This window comes from Rhinolophus hipposideros, assembly GCF_964194185.1.
Source record: "Rhinolophus hipposideros genome assembly, chromosome: 7".
Lineage (NCBI taxonomy): Eukaryota > Metazoa > Chordata > Mammalia > Chiroptera > Rhinolophidae > Rhinolophus > Rhinolophus hipposideros.
In genome coordinates, this window is record NC_138053.1 from 55,878,702 (window position 1) to 55,900,436 (window position 21,735).

At 38.2% G+C, this 21,735-nt stretch overlaps 1 protein-coding gene across 6 annotated transcripts in view; it reads left to right on the forward strand.

Moving 5' to 3' along the window:
* The first annotated feature begins 671 nt into the window (after positions 1–671).
* The window catches only part of CCDC125 (coiled-coil domain containing 125), a 32,348-nt gene continuing 11,284 nt past the window's right edge, over positions 672–21,735 (forward strand). For 3 of the 6 annotated variants that reach the window (XM_081054573.1, XM_081054574.1, XM_081054576.1), the window contains exons 1-10: positions 672–810; positions 7,763–8,108; positions 10,656–10,714; positions 11,966–12,052; positions 12,879–12,956; positions 13,633–13,718; positions 16,566–16,648; positions 18,789–18,904; positions 19,678–19,785; positions 20,876–21,050. In XM_081054573.1, the coding sequence (XP_080910699.1) occupies positions 7,802–8,108; positions 10,656–10,714; positions 11,966–12,052; positions 12,879–12,956; positions 13,633–13,718; positions 16,566–16,648; positions 18,789–18,904; positions 19,678–19,785; positions 20,876–21,050 (1,099 nt within the window). In that variant the 5' untranslated portion in view covers positions 672–810; positions 7,763–7,801. Of the gene's footprint in view, positions 811–7,762; positions 8,109–10,655; positions 10,715–11,965; positions 12,053–12,878; positions 12,957–13,632; positions 13,719–16,565; positions 16,649–18,788; positions 18,905–19,677; positions 19,786–20,875; positions 21,115–21,735 lie in introns of all 6 variants that reach the window. The other 3 variants (XM_081054575.1, XM_081054572.1, XM_081054577.1) reach the window with 2 other exon arrangements.

The following is a 21,735-nucleotide window of genomic DNA, read 5'->3' on the forward strand; positions in this document are numbered from 1 at the left end:
CTCCTTCCCCAATAAAATCTTACCAAAAAAAAGTTTGTTACTGGGAGGTACAGGTTCATCAATTTATTTCCAAACCACAGTAATTTTTAAATCCAGTCAAGTTTTTTGACCACTACAGGTCTGGATTCAGTTATTTCACGAATGTTGGGTATGAGGAAATCCCAAAGTAATTAATCTAATGACCCAACACGTTTTGGTGAGGTCAGAGGGAAGCGGGGCCGGCCCAGGAAATCCACAGGAATAGGTCGTCCGAGTATCAGCTAAGGCCGTTCATTCCCTCTCGCTCCTTCCCACTGTCAGGCTGGCCCCAGCGGTTCCTTTGGCCTGCAATGCTCTCCTCATTTCTAAGGACTGAAAGCCAGCACATCAATAATAAACAATAAGCACATCAAAGTCCGCCTCCACCGCTGAACACCAGCTCAGCTCCATCCTTCTCTCGCGGGACTCCTAGACACAGGGTTTTGAACCAACTCATTTTACCTTTACTGCCGCATACGCTGCCTTGTTCTGTGTTTCGAAGTCTCGGGCTATTACTTAGAATTCGGTTGTCCGTAGTGGGGAGAATGTGGGCCTTGTAGTTGGACATTGTAACCCCCCGGTGCGCCCACGGAACGAGCTCGGGCGGCCTCACCCCCTCTCCGCCGTGGGCTGCGCCGCGCAGTCACGTGGCTGGAGGACCAGGCGGGGCGCGCCACGTGGAGGCTGGGCCGGGTGAGCGCGCTGAGGGGGCGCGGGGGCGCGGGGTCCTGACAGCTGAGTCCGAGTGCCCCAACCCTCCGTGGTGGAGGGTGACGTCGCCAGAGCTGGCAGGTGGGAGCCGCGAGTGGGGTGGACCCCGGGCTGGGTGGGGGGCGCACCTCCGTGGGAACGCGGCAGGTTGTGAACAAGCCGGCAAATTGTCTCTTTTCCCCCTAATGCTGGTTTAATGGCCTCGTCTGATGTTAAACAACGTAAGGGCTAGATTTGAAAGATCCTGTTTCTGACTCTTTCCCCTCCTCCTATGTTTGTTTACTTTTCTATTAATTTTGAGCCTTAACGTTACAGCGCACTAAATGGGATGTAGCATCTTGGATTGGATCCTGGAACAGAAAAAGGACATCAGTAGACAAACTTGGCAAATTGTAATGAAGTCTGTGGTTTAGTTAATGTTAACGTATTAATTTTGATACCGTGTCCTAATATTAACATTAGAGGAATCTGGGTAAAAGGTACACAGGCGCTCTCTGTATTATCTTTACAACTTACTGTAAATTAAAATTATTTTAACAGAAAAAGTTAAAACATAAAATCCTACGGCACTGTGCAGCAGGCCATTATTCACCAGGCAGGGTCCAGTTCTTTCCTCTTTGCTGTGCCCGACAGGAATTAGGTGTCTGTTTGACCAACTTGTTTGCTAAGGCAACAGTTGTCAGGCTAGTTAATGGGTGTGGATGCTTCTAGTCCAAGTTTTTTGGTCAGAAAACTGTTTTCCTTTTCAAATCTGTCCATCAGATATCTTTGGAACACCTTTTATGCCCAAGCAGATAAGACATACGTACTCCTGCACTAAGGGAGTGTACAATAAAAGCATTAGGTAGGAAGTGAGGACTATTAAAAGGTACGATATAGAGCTAGGAGGGCTCAGAGGTAGGAAAAATCATGTCTGGCCCAGGGTAGTCTGGAAGCATACTGGAGGCAGTGGCTACCATGAACTGAAGCAGGCCTGAGAGGAAAAAGCATTCCTAGCATGGAGAATGGCATCAGCTGAGGCTTGAAGGTGAGTGGCCTGGGAGCAGGTGCAGTCCCTTTTCTGCGGAAGTAAAGATGCCCAGAGAGTTCTGACAGCTGAAACAGGAAGTGAAATCAGGATTCTTGTTGTACAAAACAGAGTGACACTTTAATATCTATGCCATGGGAGCTATGGAAGGTTTTAGGGCAAGAGATGGGTATCATTGGATCTATGCTTGGAGATGATTGACTTGACAACAGTGTGTAGAGTAGCTTGGAGTAAGCCAGTTAGGGAACCGTTGGTGTAGTCCAGGAGAAGTAACGAAATTCAGCCAGGGCTGTGAAGCTAATGTGCGAAGAAGGTCATGGTTTGGGGAGATTTTGTGGATCTAGAGGGCTTGACAACTTGAGGCACTCAAGAGAAGAAAGAGGAAGGGGGAAAAAATTCCAAAATTTTGGGCCTGGTGTTTTGGAGCATGGTTGATGCATTTGCAGAAATAGAGGACACAGGAGGAGGTTTGGCTGAGGTGGGAAGTGGGGCGGGTAATTAATTTGTTTTTGAACAATCTGTGTTTGAATTGCTGGCAGGATATCCAGCTGGAGATGTGTATTTAGGGGTGGAAGCCAAACAAATATAGAAGGGACAGGAAGAGGAAAAGGAGCCTGAGCAGGCAGATATGAGAGAGTTGGTGTTCCTGTGGAGTTGGGGAGCCAAGGTGGATCAGGGGTCTGGGCATGGGGAGTCAGGAGTCACAGCTTCTGCAGACATGGAGGTGGCTGAGGAACTGAGACTAGGTCTTGGATTTAGCAATTAGGAAGTCACCGGTCACTTTTCAAAAAGTTGTTTTAGTGCAGAAGTAGGAAGATTGTCTGCTCACAGTCTGCAATATGTTCATCCTATGGCCTTTCCCAAGTGGCCAGAGTACTGAACAAGGAGCCAGAGATATGGTCCTGGCTCTGCCACTACTTGTATAATTTGGGGCAAGTCATGTATGCCTGGGCCGGAAGACGCATCCCTTAATAAAACCAGAAGTGCCCTTTTATTCCTAGTAACAACTCAGTTCATAGGACTGGGGTTCCATGGGGCACACTTTGGAAAATGCTAATATAGAACGAGGATTTTAGAGCTCCGAAGAACCAAGTAATCTTATCCAATCCTCTAATTTGACAAATGAAGAAACTAATACTCAAATTCTAATTCAGTAAACATTGATTTCAAATTTAGGGTTTATCTAACCCTGTAAAGTAGCTATGCTTAAACCCATTTTGGAGATTTGAAAACAGACTCCAAGAAGTTAAACAACTTGCCCAGGATCATGGAGCAGCAAGTGGTGGAGTGAACTTTGAACCCAGAACTCCTGAGACCAGGCCTTCTCTGTCACACATCCTGCTGCCTCCCCGTTTGTCAACATTGAATGCATTTAAAACTAGTCAAATGGAACCTTAGTTAACTTCAAATATTTTCCCTTTCTTAGAAGTAATGTGTTCCAAAACTCAAGTTTAATTTGACTGCATTCCATATTAGTATTACTATTAGCGTAAAAACATGGGCGGGTACATAGCCAACAGTTCCCAAAGTTACATTTTAAAAAACAGTAGAGCATTGGTCCATGTGAAAGCTTATTATTATGTTCAACTCTGAATAGTGGGAAGAGATCCCCATGATGCCTGAATATATGTGGTGCATTAAAAAATATTCTTAGGTAATCCTGTGATTGCTTATGCTTTCCCCTGATTGCTTTTTTCCTTTGTATTGACCAATTCAATTTTCTTCACTGCTAGCTGCCTGTGACCACACCCTCCTAACAGAGATGTGAGGTTGCATTTATAAACAGAAGTCTGCTGCACTAGAGATAAAACACAGCCTCTTCTGTACTAAATAATTTACTATCTACCCTCACAAATAAACAGAGACAAACTTACTTATTTAGGAAATAAACTTGTAAAGGAACCAAAATGATTTTATGAAAATTTGGGGAGAAAATGAGTCCAGTAGACTGTGTTGAGTGTTGCTAAAACTAGCTATTTTAGAAAAAGCAGAGAACCCTATGATTTCACTGATATGTGGTATATAAACCAAAAACAACAAAAGAACAAGACAAACAAATGAGAAACAAAAACTCATAGACACAGACAATAGTTTAGTGGTTACCAGAGGGTAAAGGGGGTGGGGAGAGGGAGATGAGGGTAAGGGGGATCAAATATATGGTGATGGAAGGAGAATCGACTCTGCGTGGTGAACACACAATGGGATTTATAGATGATGTAATACAGAATTGTACACCTGAAATCTATGTAATTTCACTGACAATTGTCACCCCAATAAATCAAAAAAAAAAAACTAGCTATTTTAGACTTTTACTTTCAGTTCTATTTGATGTCATAAATAATAGAAATTTGGTTTGCTCTGATGTTAATCTCACTGAAATTCTCCAATAACAGAAAGCAATGGCTAAGAGTGTTAACAGTGTCTGTCATCAGGGATCTGAATTCAGAATCTGGCTCTTGTTAGCTGTCTGTGCTTCATTTAACCTGTCTGTGCTACAATTTAATTGTCTAAACTTAAGTATTATAATAATAGTGTTGTCTTACCATGTGTTTGTGAAGACTAAATAAAATAATCTAAGCACTTAAAATAGTGCCTAGCACACGGAAGAAAGCAAGCAACAAGTGCTAGCTGCTATTGTCACTAAAAAATTTGTTGCTGATTTAAGGCATCCAGTTTAATAATTTTCTTATCTAGGAGAATACAACTGACAACACACTTCTCATCTTGCCCCCTAATCCAGTTTAAGGTCCCTTATTGTTTTCTGTGTTTTAAACAATTTTTAATATCATATTATTGAGTTATCATTTACATATGATAAAATGCACCATTGTAAGTATACAGTGGATTAGTTTTGACAAACCATCATTCTAGTCAAGATATAAGACTTTTACGTCACCCCAGAAAGTGTCCTCGTGCCCTTTGAAGTTCACCTTCCCACTCCAATCAACTGGTAATCTGTTTTCTGTCATATACATTAGTTTTGCTAGGATTTCATACAGTGTGTTTTTTTTCTGTTAGCATAATGTCTGTAAGATTCATCCATGTGGTTGCATATATCAGAACTTCATTATTTATTGCTGAATATATTCTATAGATGTACTAGAATTTGTCTGTTTTCATGTTAATGGACATCCGTGCTGTTTCTAGTTTTGGGATAATTTGAATAATGCTATGGGCATTCATGCACACATCTCTGTATGAACATTTGATTTCATTTCTCTTGGGTAAATACCAAGAATGCAATTGCCGGGTCACTGTTTAAAAGAAACTGTCAAACTTTTCAGTGTTTGTACCATTTTATTCTCCCACCAATGTCCACGTACTCAGCAACACTTGGAATTAGCAGTAGTATGTGCTGGAATCTCATTGTAGTTTAAAATCGACAGTTCCCTGATGACGAATGAGGTTGAGTGTCTTTCCATCTATGTATCTTCTTTTAGGATGTATTACTTCAAATCTTTCAAGGGCCTTTGTTTTTAAACATTGAAAATATATGTTACTTTGACCCTAAAAACAACAAAAAACCCTTCATACATAATCAGATGTGGCAACTATGTGTAGTTTTAATAGTGGAAGAATCAGAGAGGGAATCTCAGCAAAAAATGAGACTTAATTATTTTTGAAAGACTGAGATTTTACTTTTGAAAATCCTGGTAAGCAACTACTTAAAAGAAGGATATTTAGAAAAAAATGTCAGATATGTTTTTCTTTTTTTTTTTTTTTAAATAAGCAACCTGATTTATTTATTTTTTCCCCTTCTTCCGCCTCTCTCCCCCACTCTGGTTCAAGCCGTTGTTTCTCAGTCCAGTTGTGTAGGACACAGCTCTCTGGCCCATGCTGGTATTATGAGCCTTGCACCCCCCCCCAGCTGAGGCAGTCAGTCGCCAACGGGCCGCTCACGGCTGGTCTGGTCGGCAGCAGCTCTCCTGGCAGCACATGGCAGCCCAGCTCCAGGGAGAGCCATTGTTCACAATCTTAGCTGTAGAGGGTGCAGCTCACTGGCCCATGTGGGAATCGAACCAGTGACCTCCGCTAGGAGCACAGCTCCAACCACCTGAGCCACCGGGCCGGCCCTCTTTCTTTTTCTTTCTTTCTTTTTTTTAAATGAGTCTTGTGAAAAGGATGAAATATTTCTAAACAACTACAGCAAAGCAGCAGTTTTGAAATGCCTGGTGGTGGTGAAAGTCTCTCTTAACTGTACTCTGTACTAGAGAGAGGTACAATGCTGAACATTTCAGATGCTCTCCAGCCACCAGGTAGGCCACCATCACCAGGTAGGTGCTTACAATGGTCTTCACATGGGGAGGGCTGGGTAATGATGATTTCTCTGTAGGGCATGTTACCTGGAGATATTCTAGTAAGAAAGGCAGGTAATTAGCCCCATGATATCCAGTGTGGAGCCTTGCTGAGGTGACTATTTTGTTTTTCTGCCCTAGAGGCAAGTATTTCAGTTTGTATATTCCTTATTTGCCTTATTCTTTTATTAAACAAGTATTTATTGAGCACTGATTTTGTCGCAGATACTGTTTTAGGCATTGGAAATGCAGTGGTGATCCAAACAGGCAAAAACTTCTGCCCTTGTGGAGCTTACATTCTTCTTAGGGCCATTTAGAGTGGGTTTGGACACTGGGAAGGGAAAATTTTCAGGATGTCATTCCTCTTGAGAGGATCTTAGGCAGGCTGAAGCCACCTTCAGCTTCACTGAACTCCCACTTTTGCACTACCATCTCCCTTTTAGTGGCATGCTTTGAAAAATGAGTACAATATGGAGGAGTATGTTAAAAGGCCATAAGTGCTAAGGAGAAAGATACAGCAGATAAGTGGGACAGGGAGGAGTAGTTTGCAATTTAAGATGGGGTATCAGGCCCCAATGAGAAAATGGCATGAAGAAAAGACCCACAGGAAGTGAGGAACCACCTGTGCAACTATGGAGGAAGAGTGTTCCTCCAGGTAGTGGGAACACAAAGCTCTGGGGCAGGAGTACCTGACACGGTCAAAACAATGGGGAGGCAAAGCCGTTAGCCTAGGATGAGAGAGAGGGGCAGAGATGAGCAGAGGACCTCAGCATTAAAAAGGCTTTGGCTTTTGCTCTGATTGCTTGTGAAATAGTGGAGGGTTTTGAATACAGGTGCAGCACGATTTGAGAAAGACAGGTGGGGCACCTTCTTCCTTCCCACCTCTCACTGTCCCAAATATAAAACCTCTGCTAGTTGTCTACACAGAAATGGACCAAGTGGAGCTGTCAGAGAGACCGGAAGAGCCCTGAGCACCTAAAGTGGATAAAGGGCTGTGAAGGGACAGAGGCAGGATAGTCTTAAGTCATTCGAAGTCTCATTTTTTTAGAGACTTCTGAATTTTATGTAGCACTTAGGCTTGTGAAAACCAGACCCTTTCCTTTATAAGCTTGTACATCGAGAGTATTCTTGGCAAAGGCTCTGTCTGCTTTATTCTGATTAGTAGACTACTACATTCAGTAAAAGCCTTTCTTGCCTCCTTACAATTCCCCACATCTTTGAAATAAGAAGGAATTTTTCTTACCTATAAAAAGTCCTGAAATGTTGAAGACCTTGAATTTGGATTGCATTTGTGCGCTTGTGCTTTGCTGGGATAGTCCAAGGAACTTTTCTTCCTTGGAAAACCTAACTAACTTTCTTAGACTGATGGTGTTTTTTTTTTTTTTTTTAAGATTTTATTGGGGAAGGGGAACAGGACTTTATTGGGGAACAGTGTGTACTTCCAGGACTTTTTTCCAAGTCAAGTTGTTGTCATTTCTCTCTTAGTTGTGGAGGGCGCAGCTCAGCTCCAGGTCCAGTTGCGGTTGTTAGTTGCAGAGGGCGCAGCCCACCATCCCTTGCGGGATTTGAACAGGCGGCGTTGTGATTTAGAGGCCACTGGCCCATGTGGGAATCGAACCGGCAGCCTTCGGAGTTGGGAGCACGAAGCTCCTGAGCCACTGGGCCGATCCCAGACTGATGGTGTTTTAATTACTGTTTTTCTTAACTACAGATAACCTGTTTTTCCTATGGTAAAGACGACATCTGGCTGATGAGCAGCGTGGTGAGGTCACTGAGTGAGGCAGAGGCGCAGACCTGGGAAACAGAGGACGATGACATGGCAGAAGGTGATTTAGGGTATGGCCTCGGAAGAAGGCCCGGCGGTATTTATGAAGTGCAAATTTCACATTTATTTACATCTGGAAAAAGATCAGATGAACGGAACTTTGGCCCTCCCCCATTTCCAAGAAAGGGGGAAGAAAGAAGTGCTGTTTTTCAGCATTCCAGGCGTGAGAGCTTGCAAGATACATACCCTGAAGTGTCCAGAATTTCCCATCACAGACGACAAAGTAGCACTGGTAAGAATGCCTAGTGTTCTCTCCCTCCCTTTTCCCCCTGTGAATTTTAGCAGTGCTGCCACCCTTTCAGCACATGGAAATGGGTTGCCAGAGTGGATTTTAGAAATTTATCTTTATTTACTTCTTGGAATTGGTGATGGTTCAAAAGAATTGATGTTTCTATCAAAACAATCTTAATCATAACTGAAAATAAATTATGCTGTACCTTAAGGAAATAATACAATTCAGAATCATATTGTGATAGAATGATGCAACTCCAGTGATTGGGAGCCTGTGGATGAGTCCATGACTTTGTTGTGGTACAGAGTTTCTGTGGCTGAATCTTTTGTAATCCACATTGTAAAACTTCCCCACCAAAGTGGAACAAACACAAATTAGAGCAACAGAAAAGTAATTTGAGAAACATGTTTCAGATACACAAACGCTATGTTGTAGCTGGGGCTCTATCCCCATCCCCAAAATCCTCCTTGGAATTAGGATGGCGTTATTTACAAATTTTTCTTCCAATTCCGTATCACACACAGAGAATGGATAATGTTTTGCAAGCAAGATATTGAAAACTGAACATGATGCTAAAATGCCTTTGTAAAAACTTGAGGAAACCACTGGGATAGAAGCGAGATGTAATAGTAATAGTGTGAGCTCCTGTTTGTTGGGTTATGGACTTTTGTCTTTTTGTCAAAGTTGACCTGATCCTAGGTAAGAATATTGTGTTAGTTTCCTATTGCTAATAGGTAATTTCCAAATTACCAGAAATTTAATGGTTTAGAACAACAACACAAATTTATTATCTTACAGTTCTATGGGTCAAAGGTCCAAAATGGGTTTCACTGGACTAAAATCAAGGTGTCTGCAGGGCTGCATTCCTTCTGGAGGCTCTAGGAGAGAATCCATTACCTTGCCTTTTCCAGCTTCTAGCGGCCACCTGCATGCCTTGGCCTGTGGTCCCCATCCCCCATGTTCAAAGCCAGCAGTGGCTGATGGAGTCTTTCTCACGTTGCATCACTCTGACACTGACTCTCCTGCCTTCCTTTCATTTGTAAGGACCCTAGTGAGCACATTGGACCCACCTGGGTAATCCAGGATAATCTCCCATCTATGGTACTTAATTTAATCACATCTGCAAAGTCTCTTTTGCCATGTATTCACAGGTTATGGGGATTAAGATGTGGACTTCGTTGGCGGCCATTATTCTGCCTACCACAACAGAAGTTATTATTGTCAACCTAATGTCACTTTTGTCCCTTCTTGGAATCCCTATATCATCAGAATAAAAACGTGATTAGGTGTCGCCTTCGATACTGTCATGTTGATGAAAGTTCAGAATAGCAAAGAAAAAAATGTTTTGAGAAAATTTTAATATCTCTCAAAATATTCTAAATGTTTTTTTCTTTTACTTCTTTTCCTCTTGCTTGTCACTTATCACTTTAATGTTTTTCTATTGCCAGTGAGACCAAATGAAAATGAAGCTCCTGGAAAGCCAGGTTAATGTCTCAATTGATTAAAGAGAAAATAATTGAAGAGAAAATAATTGAAGTTTAGGAGACTTCTAGTCATTCTCTTTGGAAAGAAATTAAATACAGGTTACTTCTTAGCTATTCATATCACTTTATTGATCAAACAAGCCAAACACAAAAATTGATTAATTTCACTCACCAACATTCATGTTTTTTATATTGCGTGTGGACAAAAAAGGGGCCATATACTAAACCTGAAAAGCTCAGGGGAGGCCTGCATAGCAGGCCTTACAAACCCAGAGACTGAAAGTAATCACACAGGATGGTCTGAACTGAAAAATTTTTAACTAAAAGCAACTCATGGCAGGCAGTCAAGTCCTACGCCTGAACTTCCTTGACAAAGGTCCATCTTTACCTTAAGTGAGCCTTCCTATTGTCTTTTTTGCATCTAAGATAACACATCCTTGAAATGTCAGAGTCATCTCCTTTGCCAGACCTGTCAGGGTACAACCACTACACCACAGCTAGAGACTACAACCCCTCATTGTTATCTTGTTCTCCCTGCATACTGTCTCTAGGTGCTGTGAATGTTGTTAACTATCCTGTACCCACCAATGGAAAAGAAGTCTGTGTTTTGCTATTGTACCTTTTTATCCAATCCATTTCCCCGCCTTGCTTTCTAAAGTAGAAAATAAGCTACAAAATGCAAAACTGCCATTCTCTGGAGGAGTTTCCTCAATCTATTGAGACTTTACTTCCTGGCAATTGTCAGTTTGGCTCAAATAAACTCATGAAAACTCTCTCACTCAAATAAACTCATAAAAACACTCTGTAGGTTTGAACATTGACCTGTGTTTGTATGTAGTAACTAACCAATTTGTTCACAACAGCTTTATTTTAGAGTCCATTTTAAAAAAGTCTTTTTATTCAAAAGTATGTGTCTTTTCATTTATGAAATGTTTTAAGCTATTTTTGTCATTGTTTGGTTTATTATAATTCTTTTCTCAATGTAATTTAGGGGACACCTGTATTTGATATTTTGTAAATAAATGTCCTGTATAAAGTAGTTATAAATTTTTTTTCCTAATAGATTCTAATTCAGAATTGTCAAATGTAGAATTAAAGCAACGTCTTGATGAAACATTAGAGGTGAGTACCTGGGTAATACAAAAATTCTCATGTGAATAAAGTCCCCTGATAGATATTTGTTTAAATAGTACTAAAATTGTAGGGAAGGTAAATGCTGGCTTTCCAGATACTCTCGAAGAGCCTTGGCTGTGTATAAATCTTGTATCTTTCAATTGGCCTCCCCAGTTTCTTATCTTCCTCATCTCTCAAAAAGCCTATTTATGTAAACAAGTCCCAGTTCTCCTTGCTCCCTTTATCTTCTACTACTTCTCTAATCTCCTCATGGAGAAAATAGTTATTACTTCCTTCCATCTGTCTTCCCTGTATGTGTGGCTTGAAACAACCTGACTTAACCTCTTTGAGGTCAGAAGACCCACCAGAAATTATCCCAAGTGGTCTGAGGAGACTGTCCAGCCTGGGACTAGACATTTCTGTGAGTCAGGGCAGGAGTGCCTGTCCTGTGGGAAACGGGAAGCCCATTTTAGTGTCTGTGACTCTTCTTGTGAAAGCTGCTGTAATCGTTTCCTAGGACTACTGTAACAAAGTACCACAAACTAGGGATTTAAAATAATAGAAATTTATTCTTTCAATTTTGGAGGCTTAGAAGTCCGAAACCCAGGGGTCAGTAGGCCACATTCCCTCTGAGAGCTCTAGGAGAATCCATTGTCTCTTCCTAGCTCTGCTGATTGCTCCCCACAACCCTCCACATTTCTTGCTTGTAGCTGTGTCACTCTAGTTCTGTGTCTGTCAACATATGACCTTCTTCCCTGGGTGTCCACGTCCAAATTTTTCTCGTCTTATAAGGACACCAGTCATTGGATTGGGTTTACCTAATCCAGTCTGACCTCATTTTAAGTTGATTACATCTGAAAATGACCCTCTTTCCAAATAAGGTCACAGTCACAGTACCAGGAGTTAGGACTTGAACATTTCTTTGGGGGTGGACATAATTCATAATAGCTACTGTAGCTGTGTGAATGATCACATTTATGTGGCCTAAAGATTTTTTTTTTCTAATTCTTATCTGTGTGGTCTAGATGGGTGAAAACAAAAGATTTGGGCTTTGCGTTCTAAATGGCACCTGATAGTCAGGCTCTCAATTTTGGTCTGTGTTGCCCACTGATAAAACCTGGGGGAATTTCCAACCTCATTTATAAGGGCAAAATGCTTTGAGTCAAAGTGCATGCAGAGCTTAAATGTGGACTATCCGAATTGATCATTTTGGGTTGCATATCTCGCAGATAGGAAGATGAATTTAATTTCTTTCCTCAGGAGGTAGAAATTTTAAAAACTGAACTTGAGGCATCTCAAAGACAACTTGAAGGTAAAGAAGAAGCACTGAAAATTCTTCAAAGCATGGTAAGAAGTTATTTTTAAATTTTCACATTCCAATGTGAAAATGGCATGGTTTAAGCTTTTAAAACAAAAGCAGCAGTACTTAATATAATTGGGGTGTGTTTTTTTTTTTAATTTAGATTTTTTTTTAAGTTTTATTGAAATAACTTACATGCTATGAATTTCACACGTTTTAAACATATAGTTCATTTTTACTAAAGAGTTGTGCAACTATCACCACAATCTCATTTTAGCACATTTTCAATACCCGAAAAAGGAACTTTGTACATATTAGCAGTCACACGCCATTCACATCCCCAACCCCAGACAACCACTAATCTACTTTCTGTCTTGCAGATTTGCCTTTTCTATTACATGTAAATAGAATCGTACATTATGCGTCTGGATTCTTTTGCATTTGGATTCTTTTCGTTAGCATGTTTTTGAGGTACAAGCACGGTGGAGCATTTGTCAGAACTTTCTTCCTTTTTATTACGAAATAATATTCCATTGTATAGATATAGCACATTTTGTTTATCCATTCACCAGTTAGTTGATGGCCAGTTGGGTTTCCACTTTTGGACTAATATGAATAATACTTGTATGAATGTTTGTATACAAGTCTTTGTGTGGAAAATTCTTTCATTCATTCTCACATTGATTGGGAAACAGCCAAACCAAGATCTTCTGACTTGTGAACTATCAAACATTCCATAAAAAGGGGGTTTCTGTGGAAATTCTCATCTCAAATTAATTTTCTGTTGTCTTAAAATAAAAATGTGAACTTCATCGTGCATATAGAAGTGATTAGAGATTGAATTTATACTGATAGGATTTTTACTTTTCTTAGGCAATATTTGGCAAAGCCACAAGTCATACTCAGGCAGTGCTTCAAAAAACTGTGGAACAAAAGAGATCCTTGGAGAAGGTATTTGCCTTTTAGTGTGGACTTGTTCAATTCAATAAGCTTTCAAATAGTTTCCTTCAAATTCACCATACTAATGGGTATGTCATTTGTGTATACCCTCTGCCAGGTGTGTTTCGACTTCATAAGATTCCTTCCTTTTTGGAGCTTATAAAGAGACTGTCAAAAGGGGAAAAAATTAAGGTTTCTTTTATTTCCCCATTTTAAGGTAGTAGGAGGCCTGCCAAGTTGATACTTTCTGTTTTTCTTCTTACAAAGCCTGCCTCTTTCTGACCACCTCATCTTTACCAAAAAGGTAGTTAGGAATAGCTTCCTGTGCCTGTTGGACCCTCCCTTGATGGCACTGCTCTGGGCTCACACCTTCAGGGGTATATTTTGCTTGTGGAGTCTGCATGGGTTGGGAGCGGGGATGATGAGAAATCTAGGTGCAGACCAAAAAAGTTTTAAGCTAAAGAATATGAAATTTCTCCTATAGTAAGCAAGCTTTGACAAAGCTCGTTTGAGTGCTACAGAGGCATGTTGTATGTGTTTACAAATGTCAGACACTTTTTGAGCAATGGGTTTTTCCTCTGTAACATATTTCTTTGAAATGATTAAATTATGTATTTCAGCTATTCATAATGTTCTGGAGTGACTTATTTATAGAATTTTCCATGAAAGTGCTATTTTCTTTCTATAGGAAATAAATGCCTTGCAGTGGGAAATAGAATTTGATCATAATAGATTTAAAAATATAGAGGAATCTTGGACCCAAAAATATGACAGGTTTGTATATTATTATTCCATAGTTTTTCTTTGGAAATCATTTATTTATTATTTTATTTTATTTTATTTATTTTATTTTGGCTTTCTTCTTCTTTGAGCTAATTGTAAATATTATAAAATTCTTATTGCTTATCCCCTTGCCAGCTCCATATTTTTCTGTTAATTTTCTTTTTAAAAAATATAGTATAAACTGCATTTTCAAATACAGTGGAAAAGCCATGTTTTCCAAGCTATTTTAGCATTGGCACCATTTTTTCAAATAAAATGTTTTGAGCAGCTCTTTTATTAGTGTGAATTTAATAATTTTAAATTACAACATACACTTTTTATAAAGTCAATCATTGAGAAATTGATTTGATATTGGGAGTTATAGATGGCTTTAGTACCTAATCTTTTATTATCTTTTTTTTTGTATTATTTCTTAACTTTTAATTTGAGATCAGTGAAGATTTACAGAAAACTTGTAAGAATAGTACAAAGAATTCTTCTACATCTTTCACCAAGATTCTCTAAATGTTAACTCTTTACCACATTTGCTTTATCATTCTTTTTCCCTTTCTCTTTGTAGTTAAATATGTAGATATAATTTTTGTTTGTGAACCGTAAGAGTAAGTTGCACATATATGCACATACAGATGCACAGGGCTCGTTTTAGCTTTGCCCTTTTCCACATCTGTAACTCCCATAGTGAGGAACCTGGCTCCTATTGCCCCATATATTTACTTATTTTTCCATCATAGAATATGCAGAAAGTAGCTGTAGAATTGCTATACATACCAATGTAAAATAAAACCTAAAGTAGTTTAATATTTGTTTATAGTTTTGTTTTTAGCCTGAGGGTATATAGTCAAAATCCTGTGTTCAAAAATTACTTGGTTAGTCTTTTCGCGCTTTAGTATGGTTATGCTATTCATTTACAATAATTTATTTCTATTTGTTTCTATTTTAGAGTATTTTTTCACTGTCCTTGTTGATTTACTTATTTAATTTTGACTTTGTAAAACAGTGACATGCTTCCAAAGTCAGAACTGTTCAGAAAGGTGTATTATGAGAAGGGTCATTCTCCCACCAGCTTTCACCTCCATTACCAAACTCTTGCCATTCTTCCTTCTCCTCACCGTCTGCAGATAACCAATGTATTATTCTCTGATTTATCCTTCCTGCATTTCTATTTGCACGAATAAGCAGATATATATGTATGTTTTATTTCCCCTTCTTTCTTACACAAAAGATAGTTTACTATAGATACTCTTTTGCACTTAGATTTTTCCATTTAATCATATATCCTGGAAATCAGATCACTTTGTGGATGTGCCATACTCAACCATTCTCCTACCATGTTTCCCCAAAAATAAGACTGGGTCTCATTTAAGTTTTGCTCCAAAAGACACATTAGGGCTTATGTTCAGGTTTTCTTCCTGAAAAGTCATGCTAGAGCTTATTTTCTGGGGTCTTATTTTCTTAGGTCTTATTTTCGGGGAAACACAGTATATATATATGGGCACTTAGATTGTTTCCAGTGTTTTGCAATTATAAACAATGCTGCAATACATAACCTTGATATATATACTTTTGTGTTATTGGAGGTGTATTTTCAGGGTAAATTCTTAGAAGTAGAATTGCTGGGTCAGAAGGTAAATGCATATGCAGATTTATTAGATGTTGCCAAATTCCTCTCTGAGGTTTGTACCGCCTTGCATTCCTGAGAGCAACACGTGTGAAAGTTTCCCTACAGTTTCATCAAGAGATTATACGTTTTAATTTTTTGATAGTGTTGTTTACCTAATTTGTTTTTTTGTATTTTGTTTTGGCTGCACAGAACCCAGAAAATTCTGATTCACATGTACAGATTTATACATGGTCAATAAATTGCCTTTTAGGATTCTCTTCAATTAAGTAGAGCTGGCAGAAGATGCTTTATTATGAGGTCTGCACAAAAATAGTTAATGAGATAGCAAAGTTAATGCTTATTTATTTAAGTAATTACAGTTTATAAAGTAATCTAAGTAATTGAAGTAATTTATGAAGTAATTTAAGGGATCTAACAAAATGTTGTGAGCATCTGAAGAATTTCCTCATGGCCTTAGAATTAATCAGAATGCATTTGGAAATGCACAGACCTAGTCTTAGGAAGAGGTTGTACTAACAAAGGTGCTTTATTCCTCAAGGGCTACCTACCTTGCTTGAGAACCTGATTTAATACTTTATTAATTTGTTAAGTACTTCATAGAAGCAGAATGTCTTAGATTTACATTTCGCTTTTAATTAGGAAGCGTTAGCTTCATGACCACTGTTTCTAATGATCTGAGGTCAACCCTGAGTACAGCGTAGAACATTTCTCACAAACATCACTACACAGTGTCTTGACAGGTATTTCATTTAAAGTCGTAAATTGACCAGATAATCTGGCTACTGCTCTTAATTAACACACAAAAAAATTGTTTACGCCTTTAATGCTGGGCAATTTAGGAACTCTTGTAAGTACTTCCAATTTTTAGTCAATAAAGCTTCCTATGTATCTTTTATGCAAGTTTTTGAAGGTGGCTTAAGCCTTATATGTAGTTGGTAGTCAGATGGTTGTTAAGTTGAATGAAAACTTTAGCAGAGAGAATGCGTATTCAAAATGGATGCCTTAGAGATATATCTGGTTCTGATTTTTTCTCAACTAAGTATACGGGAGGGTTTAGAGTATGTTCAAAATCTTACCACACTCCTTAGAGTGTCCTAGACTGTTTTGAAGTAGGAAAATTATATTTAGGTTTTTGTGCTCTACTTATGGGATAAAAATAGTCTCATTTAAGTACAAAGTGCTAATGTTTTAGTTATTTGGAAAGTATTTTTTTCCAGACTAAACTGTGAAAATGGAGTCCTCAAAGAAACTTTGAAATTAAAAACAGAAGAAATTAAAATGCTGAAGTCTGAAAATGCAAGTAAGAGTGGTATTTTGATAATTCTTTAAGAATAGTATGTTAAAAGATTCATTTTATATAGTGTCCTATCAATAGAGACAAAGTGCTAGTATTGCAAAGTAATATATATTTCAAGGATAATAGAAGCAATATGTCATTTAGGTTTTCTAATTTAAAAAAATTTGAGGTGAAATTCACATAAACATAAAATTAGCCATTTAAAAGTGAACAGTTCATAACATTCAGTGTTGTGCAACCACCTATTTCCATAACATTTTCATCATTCCACAATAAAACCTCAAACATATTAAGCATTTATCCCTATATCCCCTTTATCCTTTAATTTTTATACTCAGTGGAAAACAAAATGGTAGAGCAACTTATGTTTGAGGAACTTGAGTAGGTTTATGTTTTATTGGAACACTAGTAGGAAAAGTTTGTATAGTTATTCAACATTATTTTCTTTCAAAATGGGTCTTCTGTGACTTTATCACTAATACAATTATTCTTAATTTTTCAAGATATTATTTGACTCATTAAGAACTTGGAATTTTTTATATATACAGTTGACCCTTGAAGAACATGAGGGTTAGGGGCACCGACCCCCAAGCAGTTGAAAATCTGCATATAACTTTTGACTCCCCCAAAACGTAAGTTGTCCCTCTGTATCTGCAAGGGAATGGTTCCAGAACCCATCATGGAAACCAAAATATGCAGATGCTCAAATCCCCCATGTAAAACGGCATAGAACAAGGCATACAGTCAGCTCTCCACATCCGTGGATTCCCAACTGCGGATTGAAAAACAGTATTTCCATCAGAGGTTGGTTGAATCCACAGATGCAAAATCTGGGGAACAGGTGGGCCAACTATATATTTATTGAAAAAAATCTGCGTATAAGTGGTCCCGTGCAATTCAAACCCATGTTGTTCAAGGGTACGTGTGTATGTGCACACACACCCCCTTATATAATGAGCCACCTTAAGACAAGAGGTAACAAAGAATATTTAAGTATTTTAAGAATATGAAGGTGGTACCAAATTTTTATAAAATTTTGAGATGATGTTGATTCTCCCTTCTGAGCAGAAACTATTTTGAAATGGTGGCTTGAATAGACAAAATAAACTGAGTCAGGTCATGGGCCCAAGCACTTTACATAGTGTAGTGAGTTGTGGCAATGGCCCTGAGTGAGAACAGCACACAGGTGGTGCTTCTCAGTACCAGTGATTTGAGCAGATGGAGATTTCTCCTGTATCAGGTTAGTTCTCAGGACAGAAGCTACTCATAACCACCCTTCCCTGCATCCCTACAACTCCATCCTGCAACAAGAAGGAAAAGTGACTGTTTTCTACTCTCCAGTAGATAGCAGGACCCCTCTTGTTCTGAATGGTTTGAGAGTCTCTTGTAAAAACTCTTAACAGAAAAATCTGATAGTTTGGATTGTTGGTACTTTTGATATAATACATGAGATCTCATCATGTGGTCATCTCACTATCCACAGTCTGTCTGGTGTTTCTTTTTTATAGAGAATAATTTGCCTTTGTAATTTTCTTTTTAAAAATCCTACAAATTTTCTAAGAGCAAATGAAGACGAGACTTTGGTTGCAAAGTTAAGATACTTACACATTAGAAATAACATTTTATCTAGTGTTACATATGTATTATCTTACGTAATACCCACTATTCTATCAGATTTTCTGGATGGGGCCAGATTTTGTGGGCCATGCCTGTTGTATATGCATTGGTTGTAAGAAATAAGTATATGATGTTGGTGTAACAAGATTAGATGAGGACAGAGTTAGCTCTCATAATTAACACTTTTTAATTTACGGAAATGTCTTTATTTACAAATATTTTCCATTTTAATTAATAATATTTTGTAGTACAGATGTCTTACAGTTCTGTAACACGGAATACAAAATGTTTACTATATAACTTCTTAATTTGATGTTTTGCATTTTGGGATTTTTTTGATAAACTCTATTAAGATGTTTCTGAAATGTTACCAAAAATTATCCTATTTGTTGTATTACTTTTTTAATGTTGTGTTACTTTTTTAAATATGCTGTTAAGTTCTTCCCCATGATTTTAAAAGGATGTTTCATTAACATTCATGATTATTTTGTTATTTAAAATGGTTTTGTGTCATGGCCCTTCCTAGGTTTAAATCAAAAGTATTTAGAGCTGCTCGCTATGCTTGATATCAAACAGCAGAAGATGGTTCAGGAAAACATGTGCCATGATAAAGGTGGTTTTACAGAGGTTTCAGGTCTTGAGGTAGGTAAGTAGGTATGAAAGCTTAGCTGGAGGGACATTTTATACTTTCCTTTTCTGTCATCACCGTTTGCTTCGTCTTCTAGGGTAGCACCATACTTAGCAATTTGAGAAAGAGAGAGAGAGGCCCATCGGTTTGCTGAGGTCAGTTCTTCAGTCTTGCTGGTTACCATACCCCTTCAAGCAAGAGATTCCTGGACATTAAGGGGTGTGCTAGTCACTTCCTGCCTTTTCTTTCTTATTTCTACAGTTTTAGAAGAAGCTGTTAGTAGGGTCTCACATTACCTGATCACAGACTATTTTTTTAGGAGTGTTTTTCTCATTGACATTAAAATTCATTCATCATTTCTGAATATGCAACCCTCCCTGAGTAGCTGGCAGTAATAAAAGCAGGACAAGCAGGGCCAAGTCCAGTCACAGGAATTCCACACTGTGGATGTTAATATTTACTTTGTTAGGCCAAGTTCCTGCCAAGGACTCAGAACTATAGGGAACTGCTGCCAGGTTAAAGGTGAAGATGGAGAGTGAAAAGAAGGAAAATAGAATTCCATTAAGTTCTGAGTAACAACATTCTTTCCTCATTTGTATGTAGTTGACCTCCACTTGGATCCTGAAATCCTGATCTCAGCTTTCTTCTATTTTTGTTTTCCTTTCCAGTTTCTTTGAATTAGATGCTTGAATAGAAATGTGCATGGGTATGTGTGGGTGTGCCCCCGTGTTTGTGTCCAGCTAAGCAGTGTGACACTTAGTAACAGGGTATGTTTTTGGATTTACAGCTTGCAGTCCTTGGAGCGTGCCTCTGTCATAGTCCCAAAGGGAGCCCCTGTTCCTGTGCCAAAATGGCAGCATCTGCTCGGAAAATGCTTCTTCAGTTCAAACAAGAGGTATCGTATTATCACAATGGTGAAAGCTTTGGTTTTCTTTCTCTATTAATAGTGGAATAAATGGAAGTATCTGCAATGATATAATAGCATTAACTTATAAACTAGATTTTATTTACGTAGTACCAGAATACCAATAGTACTTGGCACGATACTGTAGTTACATAAAGTTGTTTGCCTAAGATTGTAGTTAATATTTCCTAAATTCTATTTTTCTGTCTACACATGGTCCTAAAATTACTATATATTAGAGGAAAAGGTGCACTTGTGCTTAAAAATTACTAGGATCCACAACATTGATCAATGGGGAGATCAACATGAAGTTTACCAGAAAAGCAGAAAGGTACAGTGCCTTTGTACTAACCAGACCTAGGTTTGAATCTTGTATCCATCATTTTCTAGCTGTGTGGCTCTGGACACATATGTTAAACAGAGGGTAATAACTAGTTTGGACGGTTGTAAGAAATGGAGGAAATAGACGTATGTTTAGCACAGTGCCATGCACATGCCCAGCATTTAATCAAATGATAGCTGCCATTATAATTAGGCTTTAATAACAAATACAATACATGGACCGTAATTTTAATCTGCTACCTTTACTGAAGGTGTGGAATTTAAAGTCTTCAGAGTACATAAACCAGTTAACAGCCAGACACTAACAGTTCATTAGGAAAAGCATAAGATCACAGTCAGGATAAACTATGGGAGGTATCTGAAAGATGGCATTCAGTATTGTTTTCAGTGGTGTTGTTTGGAATGGCCCTAGGCAGTAGTGAGATGCAGGCCTTGGCATCCTCCCTTCTTCCTTGTTGGGCAGAACACACACAGGGCCTGTCTAGGATAATGAGGTCCAAGAGTTGGATTAACGGAATTGACAGGCACCACAAGGGAAATTTCTGGTAATCTAGTTCAGAGTGGGCAGCTACTGTAAAAGAGAGCAGCAAGTACTAATTAGTTTAAGCAGATGAAATAGACCAAAGACAGACAGACCGATGCTAGGCAGGGAGATTACATTTGCTAATATGACTCAGCATCCACGCAAGAATTATTCTGGTTTTGCTCTGAAATCTCTCAAACTTTCTTTCAAAACCAGTTGGAACTTTTGCAGAAGAGTAAAGAAGAAGCTTACATAATGGCAGATGCATTCAGAATTGCATTTGAGCAACAATTAATGAGGAAAAATGACCATGCACTAAGATTGACACAAATGGATAAACCGTGTAAAAAAGAAACAAAGTGGAAAAATTGGAAGCACCTTAAAGAGGATGGTAAATATGAATTATATTGGCAATAATCAGGTGTAATTTCAGTTGTTATTGGTTATAATCAAAGGTGATTAAGCACATTTAATACAATGGAGAAAATAATTGAAATTTTACATATTTGTGATTTATTTAAAAATATAGTAACTATGGGAAAAAGATCATTTGATGATACATATACAGATGAGCTATGGGATCAACAAAACCATAAAGTAACAGGAGAATCACTTCTTTAGTACTCTTCTATTTCATTTAAACAAGACTATATTTAGTGGAAAAAATAAGAGTGTTAGGATGGTTAAAGAGAAACTACCAAGAAGGAAGTAATATTGAAAATGACAGTGAAACTCATTAAATGATTTATAGATGATGTAATACAGAATTGTACACCTGAAATCTATGTAATTTTACTAACAAATGTCACCCCAATAAATTAAAAAAAGATGCTAAAAAAAAAAAAAAAAAAGAAACTCATTAAATGTATCTATCTAATTAAACTTTACTGACGTGTGATTCTGGAAGAGACTTGTGGGGTAGAGGAAGTTATCTTAAATTGGACAAATAAAATATTCTTATAAAAAATAAAACAGAAATTAATGTTTAGGTTTGGCTCACTAGCCTATCAAAAATCCATGGCTATTTTTGAGTATTATTATTGTAAACGAAATATATAAAAATGGCATGAGGATAA